This window comes from Perna viridis, chromosome 8, assembly GCF_037379345.1.
Source record: "Perna viridis isolate PV_CMFRI_1.1 ecotype Kerala chromosome 8, ASM3737934v1, whole genome shotgun sequence".
NCBI classification, from domain to species: Eukaryota; Metazoa; Mollusca; class Bivalvia; order Mytilida; family Mytilidae; genus Perna; species Perna viridis.
In genome coordinates this window covers 3939754-3962909 of record NC_142452.1, presented here as the reverse complement: position 1 = coordinate 3962909, position 23156 = coordinate 3939754, and the positions used below count along the sequence as shown (strand labels likewise).

Below are 23156 nucleotides of genomic sequence, written 5' to 3'. Positions count from 1 at the left end.
ACCTCTAACTGTCTAAATCATACCTCTAGCTGTCTAAATAATACCTCTAGCTGTCTAAATATTATACCTCTAGATGCCTTAATCATTCCTCTAACTGTCTAAATCATACCTCTAGCTGTCTAAATAATACCTCTAGCTGCCTATATCATTCCTCAAGCTGTTTAAATCATTCCTCAAGCTGTCTAAATCATTCCTTTAGCTAAATCACACGTCTCGTTGCCTAAATCATACCTCTAACTGCCTAAATCATACCTCTAACTATCTTAATCATACCTCTTGCCGCCTAAGAGTAATTGAGAGAACCAAAATTCTAGCAGAAATCAAAAGAATGTAATCCAGGGACAAAGAGCAGACATGGAAAACAGACAAACACAACAAAGAACATAAAGTAACTAAAATGATACATACAAAGCAACAAAAGCAAATAAGCAACTCGAACTCCACTAAAAACTGGGAGTATGGAGCAGGTGCACCAGTAGGTTAAGCGTCCTCTGCTTTTCTAGAAACACCTACTGAGTTGCTCATAAAAAGTCAAGTCCAGGGTAGACGAACGAGTAAAGGAAAACTATGACACTCTGAACAAATCAATTTTCAAGGTGCAGATACACCGTAATGATTGACGAGTTCATGATGATGACCACAAAACTTCTGTAGTGATTACTTCAATCTTGAAGCAACATAACCCTGTAACTCATACCTCTAGTTGCCTTAATCATGGCTTTAGCTGTCTAAATCATACCTCTACCTGCCTTTATGATACCTCTAGCTACCTTAATTATACCTCTATCTGTCTAAATCATACCTCTAGCTGTCTAAATCATGCCTCTAGCTGTCTAAATCACACCTCTAGTTGCATAAATCATACCTCTAACTGTCTAAATCATACATCTAGTTGCCTTAATCATGTCTCTAGCTGCCTTAATCATGCTTCTAGTTGTCAAATCATGCCTCTAGCTGTATTAATCATACTTCTAAATCATGCCTCTAGCTGCCTTAATCATACCTCTAGCTGCTAAACCATACCTCTAGCTGTCTAAATGTCATACCTCTAGCTGCCTTAATCATACTTCTAAATCATGCCTCTAGCTGTCCTAATCAAACCTCTAACTGTCTAAGTCATACCTCTAGCTGCCTTAATCATACCTCTAGCTGTCTAAATCTTATACCTCTAGCTGCCTCAATTATACTTCTAAATCATGCATCTAGCTGTCTAAATCATACCTCTAACTATCTAAATCATGCCTCTAGCAGTCAAAATGCTTCTAGCTGCCTAAATCATGCCTCTAGCTGCATAAATCATACCTCTAGCTGTCTTATTCTCTCTTCTCTATCTCGTATTAATGCGAGGTCATCTTCTATAACCTGTTCCTGTGCTTGCATTTCTTCCCGCCGCTGTTCTTGTTCAAGAAATGGTGATTCATCATTATCATCCTACAAATTATCAAGGGAAATTGTTTAACCATCATTCATCAAGGAATGTTGAGAATCATTATCTTAAAATTGTGAATTGATGTGTGTCACAGTCCAAAGCACAAATTGTTCTCTTTGTATGCTCATTTGAACTTGCAATCAGTTTGAACTTTTTAGATTTCTTGATTTACTGGCCAATATGTAACACATTTGTAATTTAAATGATTTTTTCATCATTATTAACTTAATAACAATTAAGTTGCACACAAGTTAATTAAAGCAATTTAAGTTTATCATGGCTTTATTCACTCACCAACCAGTAATTATTCTGGCAACTCAGTTTTGGTAGCTTTGTTTACTCACCAACCTGTAATTATTCTGGCAACTCAGTTTATTAGCTTTATTTACTCACTATCCAGTAATTCTTCTGCTGACTCAGTTTTGTAGTTTTATTTACTCATTAACCAGTAATTATTCTGCCGACTCAGTAGAATAATTTACTCACTAACAAGACCCACTCAAAATTAAAATTTTTAACTGGATGACTTATTTTGTTGTAATTTTAACTCACCAACCAGCCACCCATCTGTTTGGGTTTTTTCTGACTAAGTTTTGTTGATTGTTTAACTTTCTCTGCAGCTTTCTGTAAAGACATTAATAACATATTTACAACAGCTTACTCCATTAAAACTGAAGAGACTAATATCAATTACTATTAAAGATTTTTGATTTCTTCCAAGGATGTGAGCATTTTCACCATGTCCTTGTATGAAGCACAGTGAAACTAGATAACAGATAACTCTCCCAAGCAGAACAAATAGTAAGTAGTAAAAAGCTGCTCAATATATTACTAGTATCTATGGTGTTCAGTTAATAAACTATGACTTCTTTATCACCAGTTAGGTGCCATGTTAGATAGGAGCAATGACACAGAGAAGCCCACAAGACAGGAGCAATGGCATAGATCAGCCCAAAGGACAGCATGACAGGAACAATGACATAATTCAGACCACAATATAGATGCAATGACATATATAAACCCTCAGGATCACAGCACAGGTATAGATCAGCCAACAGCTTTGGAGCAAATGATCAGCCCATAGGACAGGAGCAATGACATAAATCAACCCATTGGAAAGGAGTAATGACATATATCAGTCCACAGGTAAGGAGCCAAGGCATAGTTTAATCCACAGGACAGGAGCAGTGACATAGATCAGCTCACAGAATAGGAGCAAATAGATCAACCAACAGGATAGGAGCAATGACATAGATCAACCCCAGGAATTAGGAGCAATGGCACAGATCAGCCAAAAGGACAGGACCTGAAGTATGATAAGGCACTAAGTTGATTGATTGTCACATAAAGCTACACCATCTAGATTACCGCTAACTTCTACAATAATAAAAGAGGCATTTAAGAACAGATGTAGGAAATGGTTGGAAATATCAGATGTAGCTACCACAAAACTAAACTTAATTACAACATTCACCCTCTCTTAAAAGTTATCTTAATCTTAAAAAGGTCTTTGCTCATAATGAAAGTTGCAAAGTAAAGTTTCTTTACGGTTAAAACATTAATAAAGTAATAAATACTTAATCATACATCAAAGCCATATCTGCAGGGTCTCTTCGATACACAGGCAGAGCGCCTGAGTTCTGGAAGTTTGTTCATTCTGAAGTTGTGGATGTTCACTCACTATCGGATTTGACTTGTGAATTATTAGGTAAATTTTCAGTTTCAATCAGAATTTCAGTGTTTTAGTATATCCTGTTGGGGCTACTAACTGAAACAGTAGTTCAAGGACCATCAGAAAGTCAAACATGTTCCTATGTTGGATAAACTACAAGTAAATCCACTTCCTTTATCAAGGGTTTATATTGGGAATTACTGACATTTCTTTTCATGTAGACAGGACCTGGTCGAGCAAGCCACGATGGTACAGACTGACCAGAAGACAACTGTCTAATGAAGTTGAAAACCTCTCATGTGGAGTATAGTTAGTAGATGTACACAAAAGACTAGGAATCGAATGAAGCGCATCAGGTAACACAGCCTCTCATTGGTTTTCTTTCATTCCAGGCGATTTCGTAGTCAGAATTTATCAAAAAATGCAAAAAAAATTGGATATTAGATTTTCCTGTAAAAATTGTATAAATTTGAATCTACAAGTGATAGCTCAACTAAAATGCCTCAAATTTGGTTTGATTTGATTTGATAATTTCTACATGAAAAAAAACACAAAAAATTAATTTTCAAGAAAGAATTTCCCCAAAAATGTTAAAAATATCACCCCTACCCCTAGAAAACTGGTCTTGGAATCGAATAGAATTCTCATTCACAGCATATCAACACTGTAAAACTCATATTTTTGATGTACCCAACATATCTGATCAATTCAGGAACTTAGACTTTCTTTTTTGGGTTACAATTACTATAAAATGGTAAAAAGAGGAACTTTCAGAATTTCAGAATTTCTTTTATATCGGCCATTATAATATTTTTTTTCAAAAAAACATAGTTTAAACAAGCTTTTGTGTAATACAATACATTTATATAGTGTCTTAGCTTTCCAATGAGCCCAAGTGATAAATATTTAAACTTTTTCAAATCAAGTAAGGTGAAAAATTGCCACCCCTACCCATAAAAAAAAAATACTTCAACATGAACCAAAATGTTAATTTTTAGCTTATAAACGTACAATAGAAATGTTGGGTACTATTGTTTTAATTATCAATGTATCCACCTGTAGTAGTTCTACTTGTGGCTATTCCATGACCTTGAAGAAAAGACTTTACTTCTGTGCTCATGAACAATTTGCCTCTATCAGCAATGGCATAGATCAGCCCACAGGATAGGAGCAATGACATAGATCAGCAACAGGGAAGGAGCAATGACATAAATCAACCCACAGGATAGGAGTAATGTCATTGAGCAGCCCCAGGATAGGAGCACAGACACCATTCCATTCAGAATGAATGATAAATGTTTACATACATGATATAATTAGAAACTTATCATTTTATTACGATTTTGAAAACAGTATTATTCTTTGATGTTATAGTATATTTTGTATTATGATTATATTTCTCTCCTTTTAGCCCTGATTTTTTTAAAGGGGGTGGGGCAAAATCCTCCAAAAACTATAGAGCCCTTGGCCATGTCCATAGATACAATGCTAAAGTTTCAAAAAGATCTGATAACTTTAATCAAGTTTTTATAAACCAAAGTTAATTGCCACCAACAAGGGCAGGATGATACATTGTACTATAAAATGACAACAAATTTTTTTTGCTGGTCTTATCTAATTTGTAATAAGTGTAAACAATAACAAATTTATATAAAGTTTTACCCATTATGGCCATTATTCCTAAATAGTTAGTGTCATAACCCTTAAAATCAATCAAAAGCTTTCTTTTGAGGTACAATTTCATACATACCATACACTTTTGCTCAAGTTTTGAAATTTAATGTTGTAAAATGCTTATATTTTTTTCTATTCTTAGCCCTTATTCCTCGATAGTAAGAACAATAAACCTTAAATTTTGTGGTATGAAACCTTTCTATTAAGATTGTATTAAATTCCATCTACTGATATATATACTAATTACCACACAAATAATGAAGACACAGAAAGTGACCTACCATGATACAAATGCAAAAATTTGTGGAAGTATAAAAACTGAAAGTCAAGAATTTTCTTTGAAAATTTCTTGATGTTTTAAAGGAAATTAATCTTAATTTAAAATTTACTGGAAAAGTAAAAATGAAATAAACTACAAAGAAAGCACTACAAACTTGAACATAAAGGGTAATAACTCCCTGTTTTCTCTATCATCCTCAAGAGTTTAACATTACACTGAATATTGGTGAGAACAAATATGTAGCCCATATCATCAGATCTGCCTGGTTTCTATATATGGACAGTCTCTGATAATTTCTCTCTGTCTGTACACATTTTCAAGATAATAAATGTACCACAAAATTTTGGCATTTTTTAGTCAATCAATGACAATAATTCTGACAACTTTGACCCTTGAAGACTGTAGTTATCATCAAATGAAAGTTTCTATTTAAAAATTAGGCCTTAAAGATTTCAGCTAACATTTTGGGCATTCCACTAATAAAGAGTTTTCATACAACTTGATCTTGCAACTGGTAAAGACTTTCGTAGTGTCTTTAAGCTGGGAAAGATTGATATCTATTTCTCAGTATCTCTGGTTGTTTTAGTGAGGCAATTATGTTGATATTCACTACTTCATTATCCCCAGTTTTCTAAAAATAGCAGTAGCATACAACATAATGACACAATTTTTATAGTACATGTAGATACCTTATAGTTGCTGGTGACCTAATTTTGCCATTGAGTATTTTCAGAGGGAAAAACTTTGATTTATTTATTATTTATAAAATTCCTCCAGGAACTTTTTATGATTTATTATTGCTTAATGTCCTACGGCAAATATTTCATACATTTCAGGAGGAGAACTACTGACCAATTGAACAGACCCTGCCTTGTACTCGTCTCGACACTCTTAGTGAAATTTCTATTGTGCTAGCTCACAGAAGCAACAGCACATCAGTAGGCATACCACCCCACCCAGACACAATATTCTGACTCTGAGTAACTTGTTCGTCACTTTATACCCTTAAGAGCAGCATGGTTAGCAGAGAAGCAATGACCACCAATTTTATAGTATTCTGTGTGACTTGGACAGGAATCAAACCTATGTTCTCCTGAGGAGAGTACCCTACCCTGTGACCACCAAGGGTGTTGAAAAATTTTCAAAGGAAAGTAAATAATAAAGGTACATCAAATTGCAAATTTTCTTTTCATATCTTTATAAAACACAAATTTTTGAACAGAAAGTTAACTTAACATTTTCATTTGAAGATACCTTTTGAAGTGAGGAAAACCTGGAAACTGAATCCTGGAAATCACTTTTAAGTCTGTCTATCTGTAACCTTTGTGGCTAAAATAAACAAGAGACAATAAAAGCTGTAGTCATCTATTAATTTAAGACACACAAATACAAGGACACATGTACTGATGAGATTGCAGCTGACATTTATTTGTATTTTTTTTAATAAGCTAGAAATAAAACTCTTTTAACTGAATTTCTTCTTATAAGAAACAAAATGTGAAAAATCCTATTAAGTTCCATATTAACCAGTCAAAATACAGGCCCAGCTTCATAGGGGCAGGCCCTGTGTACATCTTCTATAACTATATATTTTTTGCACAAAATTTGAATTTTTCAAAAATTATCTCCTCCAATTCTGTATCTTGCTTTTATTGCATATTAAATTTCTCTATGCCTAAACCTCCTATCCTGAATCCGCTTCGGAAAATTTTATTAATATAAATTGTATTATTCTTCACAGTAAAGCAAAACAAAATTTTATGATTACCGATTGACACTTATTTAAAATTAAAATGCTTTTTTATCTATTCAATGAATACATGTTGAAAAGATAATACATGTCATTCAAATGTTCTGTAATTAACTTTTTTTTCTTTTATTATTTTACTGAGATATGAAAACTATCACTCCAGCAACTGTTGTAGTTACACTTAGATGCTTACTCTGTCAAGACCTCTAAGACTGCCAAGTTTTCCCATCAGTTTTGTAGTATCTTTAACAACTTTATTTGTATTCTGAGAGGTTTCATGGCTACCAAAACAAATAATAATACTCAATCATACCAAAACAGTGCAATGCATAAAGCTTTAGAAATTAGCTTATTTACCATTGGTGATCCCTGATTGATGATACCTCTTATTTCTTTACAATTAACTCTCAGTAAATATCAAACCAATAAAAACCCAATATTTCATGTCTGATATTTGCATGAAAGAACATACACTGCTTCTAATGTACATTACAAATGTTTATAATGAAAAATTGATATCTCTTATCCAGGCATGATACGCCTATTAAATGTTTTCACATTGTATCAGATTAAAACATGCTGTTCATCAAGTAAAGGAGAAGGGGCGATAAAGTGTCTTATTTGCCGACAATTCAACTGAAAATTAATCATAAAGTGATGAATAATTTAATTTTGAATTTGGAGACTTAAATCCATCACAAATGAGAAAACACAAAGACTTCTGATAATTCTTTCATTAAAAGGACAGAAAAATTGCTTGAAATTGACAAATATTCAGATATTCTGTCATATTTTGTACTTTTTGGTTACTTTCTGGTCATATTTTTGCTAGGAAATGATGTCCACACCTAAGAAACAACTTCATATTTAGTGAATACATTCATTATTGCATAGTTCATCATATGTGAAAATATAAAGTTGTTTCTTGGTAGTGGACATAGTATTCCGGATGTACATGTAAATATTTCTGAAAAACAACAAAATTTATAATTCTCAGCAGTTTTTGCTAAATGATGGAAAATTGTATCACCATCATGTCATTACCATGATTACAATGAACTATTGCCAAAAACTATTCTTTCCCCTTATATTTATACATTTTACTATGTTATGAAAAACTTATACATTATTACAACAAAGTTGATATTTCTGGCAATATTCATAGCTTAATGCCCCTACACCTTTGTACTTTTGATTTTCTAATTTTAGTATCTATGTATTACATCTTATCTCTTATCTGTGGGCTGTCTCTTTCTGTGTTGATAATTTTCATTGCTCGATCCAAGGCATTAGCTGGAATAGTTTAATTAAGATATAGAATTCACATTTCATCCTGAATCCTTACATAAAATAGAAATGGCTCCAAAGAGCCTGGATCACTCACCTGTCTTGACAAGCATTATTCTTTTTTGTAAAAGAGGCCGTATTTTTCCTTAAATAAAAAATTCCTACCACTCATACCTAAGGAATAATCATATCAATTTTCAATTACTTCTTTTCCTGAGGAGAATTCAAAATAACAAAAAACATTTAAAAAAAAAAGGGCAATAACTCCAACATGGCTTATCATATTTACACGAAAATTCAACCACAGATAGATCTCATCACGTTGCAAAAAAACTTTAGTCTGACCTGTGTTTAATTTTTAGTAATGGCAGCTATGTTTTTCAACAAATCAAAAATCCCTACATCAGTTCTTTGCAGAATATCTTCTGAAACATTCACACCAAGTTTGGTTCTCATTGGTCTTGAAGTGTCAGAGAAGAAGATGTTTAAAGTAATAACTTTAGAAAATGCAAAAAACTTTGAAAAAGGGCATGAACTTCAATATGGCTAAAGAACCTTTTTATTATTTTATATGTATACTTTATTTCACATTTTATGAAAACTTTTATGCACTTTTAGCTAATTTTTCATACCAATTTAACATATATGATGTTTCAAGGACCTGTACTAGTTAATAAAAAATATTATTATTATAAAAAAGGAAAGATTTCAACAAATACAACCATGCTTATTTCATCTCTGTGTGATTCATAGTCTATATGAATATATGTGCTATATGACTATTAGAGTACTTTGAATATTCAAAACAGTGATGTTAGGTATTTCAGGGATGACATCAAGTTTAACAAATAAAATGTTGTTGCTAGTTTGTTTTTTCACACTATCTTGCATAATGCACCTCTTAAAATATAGCCAGATTACCAATATCACTACACAGATTTTATTTGAAAATGAAAGTAATGACCAGGAAAGGCTATTTTCATCAAAATCTGCATTTGTCTGAAACATGCCATAATTTAGCTTATGGTCTCACTAACCACTTGTAACATTTCCATGACTTTAAATTCATACACTTTTGTAGTAAATTACAGGAATGATTTTAAAGTACACATTCTCAGCTTTATTTTGACTACTTTTGATCAGCATAAACACAAATTATGCACTTACAATACACAGATCTAGGTTCAGTTTGTTTTTGGTACTACATAGAGGGGTGGGCATTTGACCTGGAAGTGGTAAGTGAGACCTTAGCAGATTTACATGAAAATTTGACAACAGATAGATGTCATCATGCTGAACAGGTTTCTTCTGTGAGAGTTTTGCTAAACCTAAAGATTTTAGAGATATATGCAAAAAACTTCTGTCTGACCCATGTGTTCTATCTTAAGTAACGGAGGCCATGTTTTTCAATGAATCAAAAATCCCCATAAAAGTTCTATGAAGAATACCTTAAGGAACATTCAAACCAAGTTTGGTTCTAATTGGTCCAGTAGTTTCAGAGTTTTTAATAATTATAAACAATGACAATGGATGATGACAGACCCAAAGTGATGCTCACATGGCCATTTGGGCCAAGTGACCTCAAAAGAGCTGATTTAAGTGTAAACAGAGAAAGCATTAAAGAGAAAACATCCTTACCAAACTGTTAATCAAAGTGCTGTCAGCACTAAGATTTTTGGCTCATGTGAAAATTGTAGCCTGAACAAAATTTCAAAAATTACATGATGAACTATTTTTTCCCTAATATGTATAAATCGAATGCCTACCCATACTTCTTATCCAACTTCAAACACAAATGCAAATTGTGCCTCATTTCACCATTTTCCTAAATTTTTTTAAACTGTCCAAAAGTTCATTTGCAATAATAAAATATTGAGCTGAATAATTGCAATAAACATATTTACTGGTTATAAAAGAGGTATTGAATATATTGATATAAATATTGGTATTGATATAAAAGGAATTACATTTGGACTATATTTTTTTTGTAGTATTCAGGGCTTTCATAATCTTTTCAATGAACAGGCTTAATAGAGAAAATGAACTGTCTACACCTTCAAAATGTATCAAAGGGGGAATGGGGCCCATTGTGATTTTGAACCATCCATTTCCACTGCTTGAACTGTCTACATTTTGACAGTAGCCTGTTCTTAATGAAACCTCTGAGTATTCAGAAATAGAAGGGGAGTTCCAGTGATAGACTGGTGACATAAGGTATTTTGATCTTAAATGATCAATAATGAAATTGTTCAAAATGCAAGCATAAAATTGCAGAAACAAATATCAGGCACCCTTATCATGATACTTCAGATTTCATTTTAGATGGATAATAAATTGTATAACTTTATAAACACCGAGTGATAACTACATGTATGTTAACACTAACCTCCATTGTTTATGACACTAATGTTATTACTTATGTCTTTACATAAATCAGGGAATCTGCCACCTGTGAATAAAACACAAATATATAATGGAAAAATCATCAAATAGTCTGACCAAAATATAACTTTACCTATTTGATTTATTCAAAGCTAATTTATCTATTTTACTGGACTTACAAATCATGCATTTCACAAAATGCTAAGTTATTTTCTAAACCCCAACATAAATGTATACTTGACAAGCAATTTACAAAATGTCTAAAATTTCAAGTCATTTTACAATTTGTCTAAATTTATTTTTGGATCTGATACAGATAATTTATACAAGTACTTTAAGAAAATTAAAATTTAAAACTGTTAACAATTACATTCACTTTGAATGAATGAATATTTAAAAATCAGAAAAGTATGTAACATTTTGTAAGGTTTGTGTGCATTCATATCTAGTCAAAGAAAAATTAGGAACAAAATTAAAAATAACGATTAATAATATCAGAAAATCAACATGGAGGTTGAAACAAATCAAATATGGACAGACAACTACATGTATTCTGGTTATTAGCTTATGCATCAAAAGATTTCTTCAGTTAAATGAGTGTGCTCTATGCAGAATTTCAGGCATTTAGTAATGTAACCAATCTATTTCTAAGGCATTTTTTGATGTATAGTACACATATATAATCCAATATTCTTTATCCTAGACTTCTTTGCCATTCAAACATTAACTATGAGACATGTATTTGCCACTTTTACTCTGTAAAAATCTGTCCTAGTCAAATGAGAATTCAGATAAAGATAAGACACTCACCTTGCATGGCATCTTTATAAGGTCTGTACTCAGGGTCATCCCTATATTCTCTAGTAGCTCCATAGTTGGCCATACTGAATCAGTCTACCTTCTATAATAAAGTCAACCAATAAAAAAACATGCTTCTTTTATAACTGGTCAGACTGAACCCTTTTTAGTAATATGTGAGGTGAATATTTTTGGTCTCCCTTTTCAAAAATCTAAGAACAGATCCAGGATTTCAGATTAGAGGTGTGAATAGTATTAAAGGACAAGTGAATTAAGGGAAGCAAAAAATTTGAGGGGAAAAATTGTTGAAAATCAAGAGGTCATGCAAAAAAAAAATTTGTTTCCTGAAATTATAGAGGTGTGTACTTGGGGTCTGCCCCCTATGAACCCATGTGAGGTATGAGCTGAAAACTGATTTACCCACCCACCAACCCCTTGAACAATGTTCAGGGGGCATATAGTAATCACCGTATCTGTCTGTCTGTCAATAATAAGATGTAACCTATGTAACCATTGTACACTGTAACCAGTGTAACCTGGGTTTAAAAAGAAATTCAAATTTACTGTAACCTTAAATATAGCTGAAATATAACGAGTGTACTCATGTATCCAGACTAAAAATGCACTGAAAACTGAGAAACTATATAAGGAAAACATTAAAGGATCAAATGTTACCATTGTTACCCGGGTTTAGAAAGAAATTCAAATTTACAATAACTTTAAATATAGTTAAGAAAAAACAGTGTACCCATGTAACCTGAATAAAAATGTACCAAACTGTAATTCTGCATAAGGGAACAAGTTGAAGCAGGGTTTTGAATGAAATGTGTAGAAGTGTAACCAAGTTACTGGTTATTACCATACCTATTAAAGGGGTTACAAATGTTAATACTGTAAAAGGAGAGCATGATTTGTCTCACCAAATCATACATGTACTTCGCCACCAAGGATCAAACCCTAGACTGCTCGGTGACAAGCCAGTGTCCATCCAATTCCGCTATAGAATTAATCCTTTAGTCAGGTCATACTTAAATACGCCTACATATGCATGCCAGGTTAAAATTCGCCTGTAGCATAAATATTGTGTTTTCTGGGAAAATAAAATGTTATATTAGTTCAGTAAGATGTACATGTACATATGTATTTTTTTCAAATAAATTATACTTTCAGGAAATTATTTGTTGATGGGAAGTTGATGGCGCTTGGCAATTGCCATTGTCTTAGCCCATCGTACGCATTTTACCTGCACTGACTTATTGGCCAATTTGGCTGTAACTGGGATAGTCAAAGGTCCGTCAGATGAAAGTCAGTCCCTGGCCTACAATGTGTTAATTTTGAATAAATTTCTGATCTCTCGAAAAGTTACAACTACATTAAAAGTATATAAATGTATTAATTTTACATGTATTTATTCATATTTATTGATTTAATTTCTAAATTCAACTATTAAAAAGCACTGTTCAAACCGGCAGACGTATACATTTCTTCTGAAGGTGTATTTTTAACCTGCAGGCATCTGCAAGGCGTATTTAAGTAGGACCGTTTTAGTCTTTAGTCAAGTCAATTAACTGGCTATTTAAATCTCACTACCTACTACAACGCAGGTAGGCCGTCCTGCCACAATACATGTTGTATATTATTGGATTTTGCACACATTTCTTGCCATACATGACTTTTTCCGAAGAGTATACATTGCCATTGGCTTTGCTCAATCCGAAATTAAAATTTTGTATTTGAAAATAATCAACTGACAAAACATGTGTAGACCACTAGAAAGACAAGTTATAAAGACCTGAGTGTGATCATCGGACCTTACCAGAACATACAATTTTCCTGGTTTTGTTGCTGTTTTGAAAAATTATTTGTCACATGACCAAAACAGGAAGAGTTACTTCCCTTACAAACCGGAAGTAATATTAAACGTCTTGTGATCTTTCACCCCTGACTAGACAATATTGACAAACCGACACCGTAAGTTAGGTGTGTTTAACGTTGTATCTTTGTTCTTTGATATAATTTAACGTATGGAACGATCTTTTTGTGATGTCATGTAAACAAAGTACCAGTACACTGCAAAGAGCAATCAAGCCATCAAGCCTATTATTCAAGGGAACCAAGGCCACAGCGGCAATCAAAAGATGGCAATCCAGGAACAAAGACCAGACATGGAAAACAGACATACACAACAAAGAACACAAAGCAACCAAAACCACACACACAAAGTAACAAAAGTAAATGAGCAACCCGGACTCCACCAAAAACTGTGAGCATGGACCAGGTGCACCGGTAGGGCATGCGTCCTCTGCTTTTCTAGAAACACCCGCTGAGTTGCTCATAAAAAGTCAAGTCTGGGGTAGACAAACAAGGAAAGGAAAACTGACCCATTGAATAAATCGGTTTTCATGGTGCTGATGGATTCACCATAACAATACACGAGTTCATGATGACGACCATAAAACAAATTATATTCATCTCGCCTACCAATATGGCAATAAACAAAATCGAAGACTGAAATCTTCAAAGTCACTAATTGTCGATATCCTATGCAATGTTCTCTCTCCGGCCATAAATAGCGCTTTACTTTGCCGCACTATGATTTCTTAACACTGTGCTACCAGTGATTAATTTTAGTTAGATTGCACTATGGGCACTTGCTCCTACAGTGTAAGAGGTTGGAATTCCGTTCCTCCATACCCCGTCCTCTTATTTCCGAGCACCATTTTGCATAACACTCGTTCCGACATTCTTTGAAATCAGCTGAATTATTTACCATTTAAAACGTTTAATACAGTTTCTTTACCATAACGCAGGAGAAGGTGACTAAACTGAAGAAAATCGAATGACCTACCTGATAAGAAAATCCAGCAGTCCTGGAAATCCTTTGTAAATGCAGTTAAAATGAACTTCATATTTGGTTTTTAGCTTTTTGAGTGTGTAATTCCGGTTGATAAAATTACGAATTTTAAAATTTGCGAAACAAACATATCAAATTAACCAACGAATTGCCTTTATCAACTTTACGTTTGTTTTGTCAAAACTATATTGTAGTGTGTAAAATTAGTTACCTAATTCAAAATTGCTGGTCATTTTGACACCTGTCTTCATTACAAATGTTTTCTAGGTATTTAACAAATTTTTATTGCTCGATTTCCGGTAGCTTAAACTTTTTTTATGTAAATAAAAGACTTAAAATATTTTGAAACACATGTTTTCCTAATTCGCATATGTGTTGGCTTTCAACATGTAAGATGCTAGAGGTTAGGATGGCACCAAATCAGAAAATAGCTTGCAAGACAACCTGTAGCATTGCTGGAGTATATGGGCACTGTGTTGTAATTTGGCAGTGGTTGCTCTTCTACGCATTCATGGTCGGGGAGCCTCTACAGGCTAATCGTCCACACATCTGGTTTGAGTCAATAACGCACAGAATCATGTTGGAAATGTTTCATTTACGTTAGTGATGTGGAAATTGTGAGAACTTCATTTTTATGTAGATATATACAAAATGATACAAATACAATTAATTGAAAATCATATCTGATGTAACAAATAACGATTAACAATCATTCAGGCACATCAAGAAAGATTGCTTTGGCACATGATTCAGTCCCACACATTTTAAATCATAATGCTGCCATTCCAGAAGGCAGATGTGAAACATATCCATTCACACTGGTCCTTCTTTGTAGAAAAATTTTAAGAACATTCAATGCGTTTTTTAACACGTGGGATATTTATGATATCAACTAAGATTTAATTATTTATTTTTAAACATCTGGTAAAGACGATGCCTTAACTTTGGCGCTAGTCATCATAACTTCTGTGACTTGTTCAGTATTTGACCAACATAAAACCTGTACATTTTCAAGTACTTATCAAATATGCAGTCAAGCTAGTATATAACATGAACAGAAGAAAAAACTATTCAGTTTATTAAATGTGAAAACAGTTCGCAATGACATTAATAGTCGTACATTTGCAGATAAGTTCGACAACATTTTCGTAACAAATCGGGCATTTCAGTCATGATTCTGTATGTTTTTGACGCAAAAAAGGACATGTGGACGATTAGCCTGAAGAGGCTCGTCATCCATGAATGTGTGGACAAGGAGCCACTGCCTTATAATTTTGGAGGAAGGGCAAAAGAGCTGTGCTATTTATAATTTATGGGGAGAACACTAATATGTTACTGATTTTGGCTTGCTATCAAATTCCATTTGGCATCTTTAACATATCATACTTTTGTACATTATAAACTAACAAAATAAATGTTTTCCTTTATCGTCAGAGATTGTGTTGTAATGTTTTAGTTGCAATATGCTTTATTTAAAATCCGGTGACTTTGTAACTCTGTTGACCCCAATTTTTTTTTCAATCAAAACAACTCAGAGACTAGGCATTTCTCAGCTATATTACAGAAAGTTCAATGCTAATCAATCATTTCATCTTTTAATGTAAACTTCCTTCTCTCATACAAGTAAAAAAACACATGTAGAACACATGCACAAATAAGGTGTTTAAGAAGAACATTTTGATCTCATGTGAAGCTAGAATTGGCAGGTCTACGGCACCAATCAGCAGCATAAGGTGGTATAGTAATATATAAGTATACAAATCATATACGAATGTATAGTACTGAAATTATGAGTATAAGAAGTCGCTTACAATATTAGAGACTTAAAATCCCGCACCAAATTCCAAAGGGGATTAAGGAGGTCTGTCTTCTCTTTATTCAGACTTTCATCTTCACTACTGTCATTATTACTTTTGCTACTTACAATATACAATGTACATGTAATTAGAATCCCATGTAAAGTCAACAAAAATATGGTGTTCTCTCCTATGTTTGTCTAGACAGGGTTGAAGGAGTAATCAAGGGAACCAAGGATATAGTGGTAATCAAAAGAATGTAATCCAGGGACAAAGACCAGACATGGAAAACAGACATACACAACAAAGAACATAAAGTAACTAAAATCATACATACAAAGTAACAAAAGTGAGTGAGCAACTCGGACTCCACTAAAAACTGGGAGCATGGACCAGTTGCACCGGTAGGGTAAGCATCCTCTACTTTTCTAGAAACACCCGCCGTGGTTGCTCATAAAAAGTCAAGTTCGGGGTAGACAAATGAGGAAAGGAGAACTATGACCCGTTGAATAAATCAGTTTTCATGGTGCTGATGGATACACCACAACGATCCACTAAATGGTAAAAATGACTGCCGAGTAGCCCCATGGCCTAAAGGATGAACACAATCATAAAATATGTTAGATAAAAGGTTAAGAGCCTGCTGATGAGAAGTACTATACATATGTAACTCCTCAACATTTGCACATGCATATAAAACTTTTAGTCTGCACATACTTTTGTAATTAGTATATTAAATTATTAAAGAAAGTGGAAGAGTCTATTAAATGTGTTAATTCAATTGTAACATATGCCAAAATTTTAAGGATATGGATAGATATGATAAAGTCCTGTAAATCCATGGCCAAATGGCCTATAACCAATGAGGACAGAGCTAGCAATAGATTTGTGACACCATGAATAACACCCAATATTAAGCATCATGTTAAACCAATAGATTATTATTAAGGATAGATATCATATATGTACTTCCATGATTTTACCAAATAATTATGACTATATATTGCTGTATGTATTGATTTGAGCATCATCATTTACCCCAGACTAAAATACAATCCGTTAATTAGTATTGTGTAAGGGGAGATAATTTTCAATTTATTACATTTATTTGTAACGACATTGTTACTAAGCACTGTCATACACAATAAAAATGAACTTGGTGTTTGAATTTCACTGAACGTTTTATACCCATGCAAGGAAGGTGCGAAGGGTATCATGTTTTTGACCTGTCGTCAGTCCATCTTCAGTTTACCAAACTTTTTTTTTAAATGCTTACAGATATTGACATGATTTTTGGTATATAGATTCACCATGATAAGTTATAGGTCAGTTTACGTTTCGTTCCGCTCTGATGATTTTTACCGAAATTATAGGCCTTGAAATTTCACAGAAAAAATGTTTTCCGGACTTTTTTTTATAAATGCTTGCAGATATTGACATGATTTTTAGTATATAAATTCACCATGATAAGTTTGTAGTTGGTTCTGCTCCAATGATTTTTATAGAAATTACAGGCCTTGAACTTAGCTAATTTCACAGAAATAACCATTTTTCAGACTTTTTAGCTCAGTTGGCCAAAGGCCATGTGAGTTATTGCCATCACTTGCCATCCATCATCGTTCTTAACAATTATACAAAACTCTTCTCCTCTGATACTACTTGACCAATTAGAAGCAAACTTGGTATGAATGTCCCTTGGGGTATCTGCATAGAACTGATGTGGGGATGTTTGATCCATCAAAAACATGGCTGTTGTTACTAAAAAAGGCATATAGGCATGATAGGGGTCAGACAGCAGATTTTTGCATATATCTCCAAAACCGTTAGGTTTAGCTAAATTCTGACATAGGGGTAAAAGTGTTCAGCATGATGAGATCTATTTGTGGTCAAATTTTAGTTTTAATCCGTTAAGCTATGTTGGAGTTATTGCCCTTTTTCAACGATTTTTGCTATTTTTCATGTTTCTTTCAAAAATCTTCTCCTCTGACACTGCTTTACCAATTGAAACCAAACTTGGTATTTAATGTTTCTTGGGGTATCCTGCATAGAACTGATGTGAGGATTTTTGATCCATCAAAAACATGGCTGTTGTTGCTGAAAAAAGAATACAGGGGTCAGGCAGCAGATTTTTGCATATATCTTCAAAACTGTTAAGATTAGCTTAGCTAATTCTGTTGTGGATTAAAAGTGTGATCTATCGGTGGTCAAATATTCGTTTAAACTGTTAAGTCATGTTGGAGTTATGGCCCTTTTTTGACGTTTTTTTTTGCTATTTTTCATGTTATTTCTTTCAAAAATCTTCTCCTCTGACACTACTTGACCAATTGAAACCAAACTTGGTACAAATGTTCCTAGGGGTATCCTGCATAGAACTGATGTGGGGATTTTCGATCCGTTGAAAAGACATGGCCGCTGTTACTAAATATAGAGCATAGGGGTCAGACAGTGGTTTTTCGCATATATATATCTCCAAAATTGTTAGGTTTAGCTAAATTCTGACGTGGGATAAAAATGTTAAGCATGATGAGATCTATCATTGGTCAAATTAGGGTTTTATTCCAATAAGCCATGTTGAAGTTATAGCCCTTATTCAACGATTTTTTCTATTTTTAATGTTGTTTCTTTCAAAAATCTCCACTGATATTATTTGATCAGTTGAAAACAAACTTGGTATGGTTGTTCACTGATGTATCCTGCATAGAACTGATATGGGGATTTATGATCCATCGTAAAACATGGCCGATGTTACTAAAAATAGAACATAGGGGTCAGACAGTAGTATTATGCATATATCTCCGAAACTGTTAGTTCAGCCAAGTTCTTTCCATAGCTGAAATGATCCTTATTATTAGGACTACAGAAGTCTTCAGGGATCAAAGTTGTCAGACGACTTCTTGTAAGAGTTATTGTCCTTTTTTTTTGTTTTTTTTTTTACAGTTTTCAGTCAATATCTAGAAAACTATGATAGATTAAAAGAAACTTTCGTTTGTTGAAATGATCCTTATGATAAGTCCTACCAAAGACTTCTAGAGTTAAAATTGTAGGACAACTTCATGTGAAAATTATTGCCTTTGAAAGGCAAAATTCAACCAGGTGAATGATTCAGGCTCCTGGGAGCCTCTTGTTTCTAAGCGCTTGCTGATTATGACATGATTTTTGATATATAAGTTCACCATGATAAGTTACAGGTTAAGTGTACATTTTGTTCCGCTTCAATGATATTTACTTTGGATTAATTAAAACTTAAAGAAATCACAGTCTGAAGTTTGAAACTACCATTCTGAGTAAAAGAATTTAGTTAGAAGATATAGGTCTAAAGCCTGGTAAGAGATAAAAAAAAAAAAAGGTAAAAAATAGTAACCTTTAAATCTACCTGAACAACTGAGTTTGCATGGTGCAGTCTATTTAATTCTTTGTAATTTTGTTAAAATTAAAAACTTTGTTTTGATTAAGTGTTACCATAACCATGATGTTATTAGTCTATGTGTTTTCAGAAAGATGTCGTATAATAAATTAAATAATGAACAGCCACCATCATATCAAGCAACTGCTCCCCCACAACAAGAGCCTCCCCCTAAATATGCAGAGTATCCCCCACAAGGTATGTTATGTCTCAGAATAGAAAACAAGTAGGTATAGTGTACATGTGCTTAAAATGTTTTAAAAGTTTGGTTAATCTATTAAAAAACTCGGTGGCACTCTAAAAATAGTGTTAAAGCAAGTTTTATTGACTATCTCAGTGACAATGAAATACCGGCGGACTGACTGATATGTCTTATAAAAATGCTTTCGGTCCGATAGAAATTAATGTTTTTTTTTTTGTTGCCCAAATAGAAGAAAAGTTCAGAATTTAAGATTCGGCCTGGTAATCTGTAAACCAAGTTTGCATACACTGTTATCTGAGTGAGTTAAGATTTGATTTCTGTTGTGTCAGTGACTGAGAGAAAATTAATTTTATTTAAATTTAGTTTTTATTTGTTCATGCATGTATTATTTTTCAGGAAATAAAAATGCAAATGACCATAATATTCTTAACAGCCTTACCATGCACATGTATCATTGAACTTGGAATCAACAAACTTGATTTTATTTTCAGGTCAATATCAAGGACAACAATCAACAACAGTGTTGACAAACCAACCTATCATTGTAGTTGACAGAAGCCTAGGACCGTATTCCAAGTTTGTAGTGTGCGCAAACTGTCGAGCTTCTGTTTCTACATCCATAACTTATGAACCTGGTATTCTTACATGGCTGTCTTCTGGACTTATATGTTTGTTTGGGTAAGTAATTATCTCTGCAGATTCACTGGCAAAATTTGTCTTGCATTTGTAAATTCTAATTAAAGTATAATTTCTCACAAAGGATATTGATTTTATACAGATTTTATCAAATGTGAAGAGAAGTTAAACTAAACATCATATGATTTTGGCAAAACTTTAATCATGTGTCTTATACAGTAACTGGTGAATGATTTTCTGTAGCTTTAACAATTATGTAGTAGTTTTGCCTTGTATTACATGTATCTTTAAACTAGAAACCGCTTAACTGGTCTAAATATTCTATATCATATTTCTGCCAGACATACAATGCCCCACTAAAAATTTTTAACACATTTAGTATTTTGTTGTCTGTGTCTTCACAAGTTTATCAGTCCATCATACATATGATTTTCATGCAATAACTTGAATATATGTTGTTTCAAATTGTTGATATATATGTTGATCCCAAACCACAAAAGGAAGGTTTGCATTGACTTTTGTGGGTGATGGCCCCAACTGTATTCAAATTTTGGTCAAAAACCTGCATTTAATAGAATTAAACTGTATAACTATAACTCCAGTTAAAGCAAATCTATAATATTGTTCCACAGTATTCTATACTTTCAAAGGATGACTGGTATTAATTTTGTGGGTTATGACTGAAACACTTTTGCAATTAGGTTAAAAAAAGGGCCAGTGAATGGATGTCTTTGAAATTGTATGACAAGGTTCCATAACACCAAAGAAAGATTTTGATTGATTTTGGATACTAAACTTGAACAGTTTTGGAATTAGGGGCCAAATAGTGATAAGAAACCAGTATTTTCCTTATGCTTGAACAATAACTCAAAGAGTAAAAGTGAATGGTTCTAATATGAATTTTACTACAAGGTGTCAAACCACAAAAGGACTTGGATTGACTTTTGTTTTTGTGACTTGAGCCAACTTAAGAAAGAGGGATCACAAAGGGACCAGAAGCATGTGTTTCTTTCTGATTTCTGGATGATAACTTGAGTAAAGGGTAATGGATCACTTTGAAATTGTACCACAAGATGCCATACCACAAAGGAAGGTTGAGATTGATTGTGGAGGTTTTGACTTCAACCATTTAAGAATAAAGGGCAAAGAAATTGTCACTTTGATTGATTTTGGTCAAATTCTAATCCTATGTCAAATATCTTATTGGTAATCAAAATTCAAAGCTGGATCAAGGTTAAATGATGTGTCCATACTTGTCCCAATTGTTCCAGGTTTGACACCTAGGGTCATATCAAGCTGTGCCCTGTGAAGCATTTTATTTTATACATGTATTAGGATAGGGTTGTCCATCAAAATTTCCCTGGATTATGAAATCTGCTTATTTTCAAACCCTGCTATTCTCATGACAAAGTTATAGTTCATCAGCTATTTTTAACACACTTGTTTTCACACTGTGAATGATGTATTTTTACACTGTTTATTAAAAGTCAAGATGAAGTTATCATATGCAGATTAATAATAATAGCCATTTGAGGTCAAAAAGGTAAATTCAGAACCTGCATGCGTGAATAATTGATATGAACAGAACTTCTCATATTTATTTTGTTCACCAAAAACTTGATGATATTTTTCAGATGTTGGCTTGGATGCTGTCTGATACCATTCTGTGTTGATGATTTACAGGATTGTAAACACACCTGTCCTAACTGTGGCCAGTTTATTGGAATGTACAGAAGAATCAATTAACATGTGGAGTGAATTACATGGAATGTTTAAACAATTTATTGAATATTGTTATTACTTTATAAATAGAAACATATTCTACAAAGTTTTTATGAATTAATTTATCTTTTACAGATGGGTACAGGCTTTGATGCCATTCAAAATATTTGTTACTTTATGTGAATGAGTTATGTTTATGTTAACATTTTTCATCTTAGTTGTCTTTTTGACATACACCATGTCCATTTTCATTATTATATTATAAATTCTGTGATATTAATGATTTATGCCTTTGTGTTTATAAGTTTGTATCTGTTCTTTTATTGTCAATTTTAATGACATTAAATCTAGTGATGTAAATGATGTAAGGGGATTATATCTTTCCACTCTGTAGTGGGGAGACAAGTGTTTTTGCTGTCTGTCTTCCTTCACACATTAGTAAGTGCAACTCCATGAACACTACTGCACCAAATCTCATGCAACTTTGTAGGAACATGTAGTTAGAACATATGAAGTTGTCGATATTAACATAATGTATTATTCACTGAATTTTGTGGAAGTTATACTCCTTTGAACTTTGAAATGGGTGAGACATACATTTTTTAAGGCAAAAACAAACTTTAATTTTTATGAGAATGTAAAAAATTGTGGTTGTATAATGGTATGATCCTGTCATTGTTATTCATAGACATTAGATTTTGGTGTGATAACTTGAATATTAGTTTGATGATCTTTATAAAATTTAATAACAAGGTTGCAAACAACAAAAGGAAGGTTGGTATAGATTTTTGGGGTTATGGTCATAATTATTTAAGAATTAGGGACCAAAATTGGGCAAAAAACTTGCATTTCATAGAATTAATAACTCCAGTAAAAGCATTGGAATGATTTAGTTCTACAATAGGTCAAGCTGGTATTGATATTTGGGGTTAAGACATGAACATTTTAGAAATTTTGGGCCAAAAACACACATTTTCCTGATGTCAAAATGATAATTTGACTATTAGTGAATGGATTGATTTAAATTTGTATAACAAGTTGCCATACCACCAAAGTAAGGCTGAGATAGATTTTGGGGGTTAAGACTTGAGATTTTTAGGGATAAGGAGCCAAAAAAAGGCCTGAAACAAGAATTTCCATATGTTTGGATGATAATTTGAGTAAAAAGTAATGGATCTCTTGTAAATTTTACTTCAAGGTGCCTTACCCCAGAAATGAATAAGGTTTCAACCGTTCAGAATTTAAGGGCCAAAAAGTGACTGCTTCAATTC

General features: G+C 33.1%; 3 protein-coding genes across 5 annotated transcripts in view; 2 read left to right on the top strand and 1 right to left on the bottom strand.

Annotated features, from left to right (window-relative positions):
- The window catches only part of LOC148609000 (testis-expressed protein 52-like), a 19166-nt gene extending 12900 nt beyond the window's left edge, over positions 1-6266 (top strand). The window contains exons 4-6 of the mRNA XM_088542331.1: positions 2310-2740; positions 3323-3457; positions 5892-6266. The gene's annotated coding sequence lies outside the window, so the exon portion shown is untranslated. The remainder of the gene's footprint in view (positions 1-2309; positions 2741-3322; positions 3458-5891) is intronic.
- Positions 1-13175, bottom strand: part of LOC148608999 (syntaxin-7-like) — an 18310-nt gene extending 5135 nt beyond the window's left edge. Inside the window, exons 1-8 of one of the 2 annotated variants that reach the window (XM_088542332.1) lie at positions 13089-13175; positions 11285-11375; positions 10479-10541; positions 8029-8098; positions 6999-7086; positions 6310-6384; positions 1982-2053; positions 1303-1431 (exon numbers count right to left, since the gene is read on the bottom strand). In XM_088542332.1, coding sequence (XP_088398458.1) covers positions 1303-1431; positions 1982-2053; positions 6310-6384; positions 6999-7086; positions 8029-8098; positions 10479-10541; positions 11285-11357 — 570 coding nt within the window. In that variant the 5' untranslated portion in view covers positions 11358-11375; positions 13089-13175. The remainder of the gene's footprint in view (positions 1-1302; positions 1432-1981; positions 2054-6309; positions 6385-6998; positions 7087-8028; positions 8099-10478; positions 10542-11284; positions 11376-13088) is intronic. The other variant, XM_088542333.1, reaches the window with a different exon arrangement.
- On the top strand, positions 13146-23156 carry LOC148608998 (LITAF domain-containing protein-like). Of its 2 annotated transcripts, none has more exons than XM_088542334.1 (4): positions 13146-13252; positions 19417-19523; positions 20019-20205; positions 21798-23156. In XM_088542334.1, the coding sequence occupies exons 2-4, from the start codon at positions 19421-19423 to the stop codon at positions 21907-21909; spliced, it is 402 nt and encodes a 133-aa protein (XP_088398460.1). In that variant the 5' UTR covers positions 13146-13252; positions 19417-19420; the 3' UTR covers positions 21910-23156. The 2 variants fall into 2 exon arrangements, with proteins under 2 accessions (XP_088398460.1, XP_088398461.1); XM_088542335.1 differs by having other exon boundaries at positions 13159-13243.

Coding starts and splice junctions, on each gene's coding strand:
- LOC148608998 (XM_088542334.1), top strand. CDS start 19,421: ATGTCGTATAATAAATTAAATAATGAACAGCCACCATCATATCAAGCA. Junction 19,524..20,018: donor TGCAGAGTATCCCCCACAAG/GTATGTTATGTC, acceptor TTTTATTTTCAG/GTCAATATCAAGGACAACAA. Junction 20,206..21,797: donor GGACTTATATGTTTGTTTGG/GTAAGTAATTAT, acceptor GATATTTTTCAG/ATGTTGGCTTGGATGCTGTC.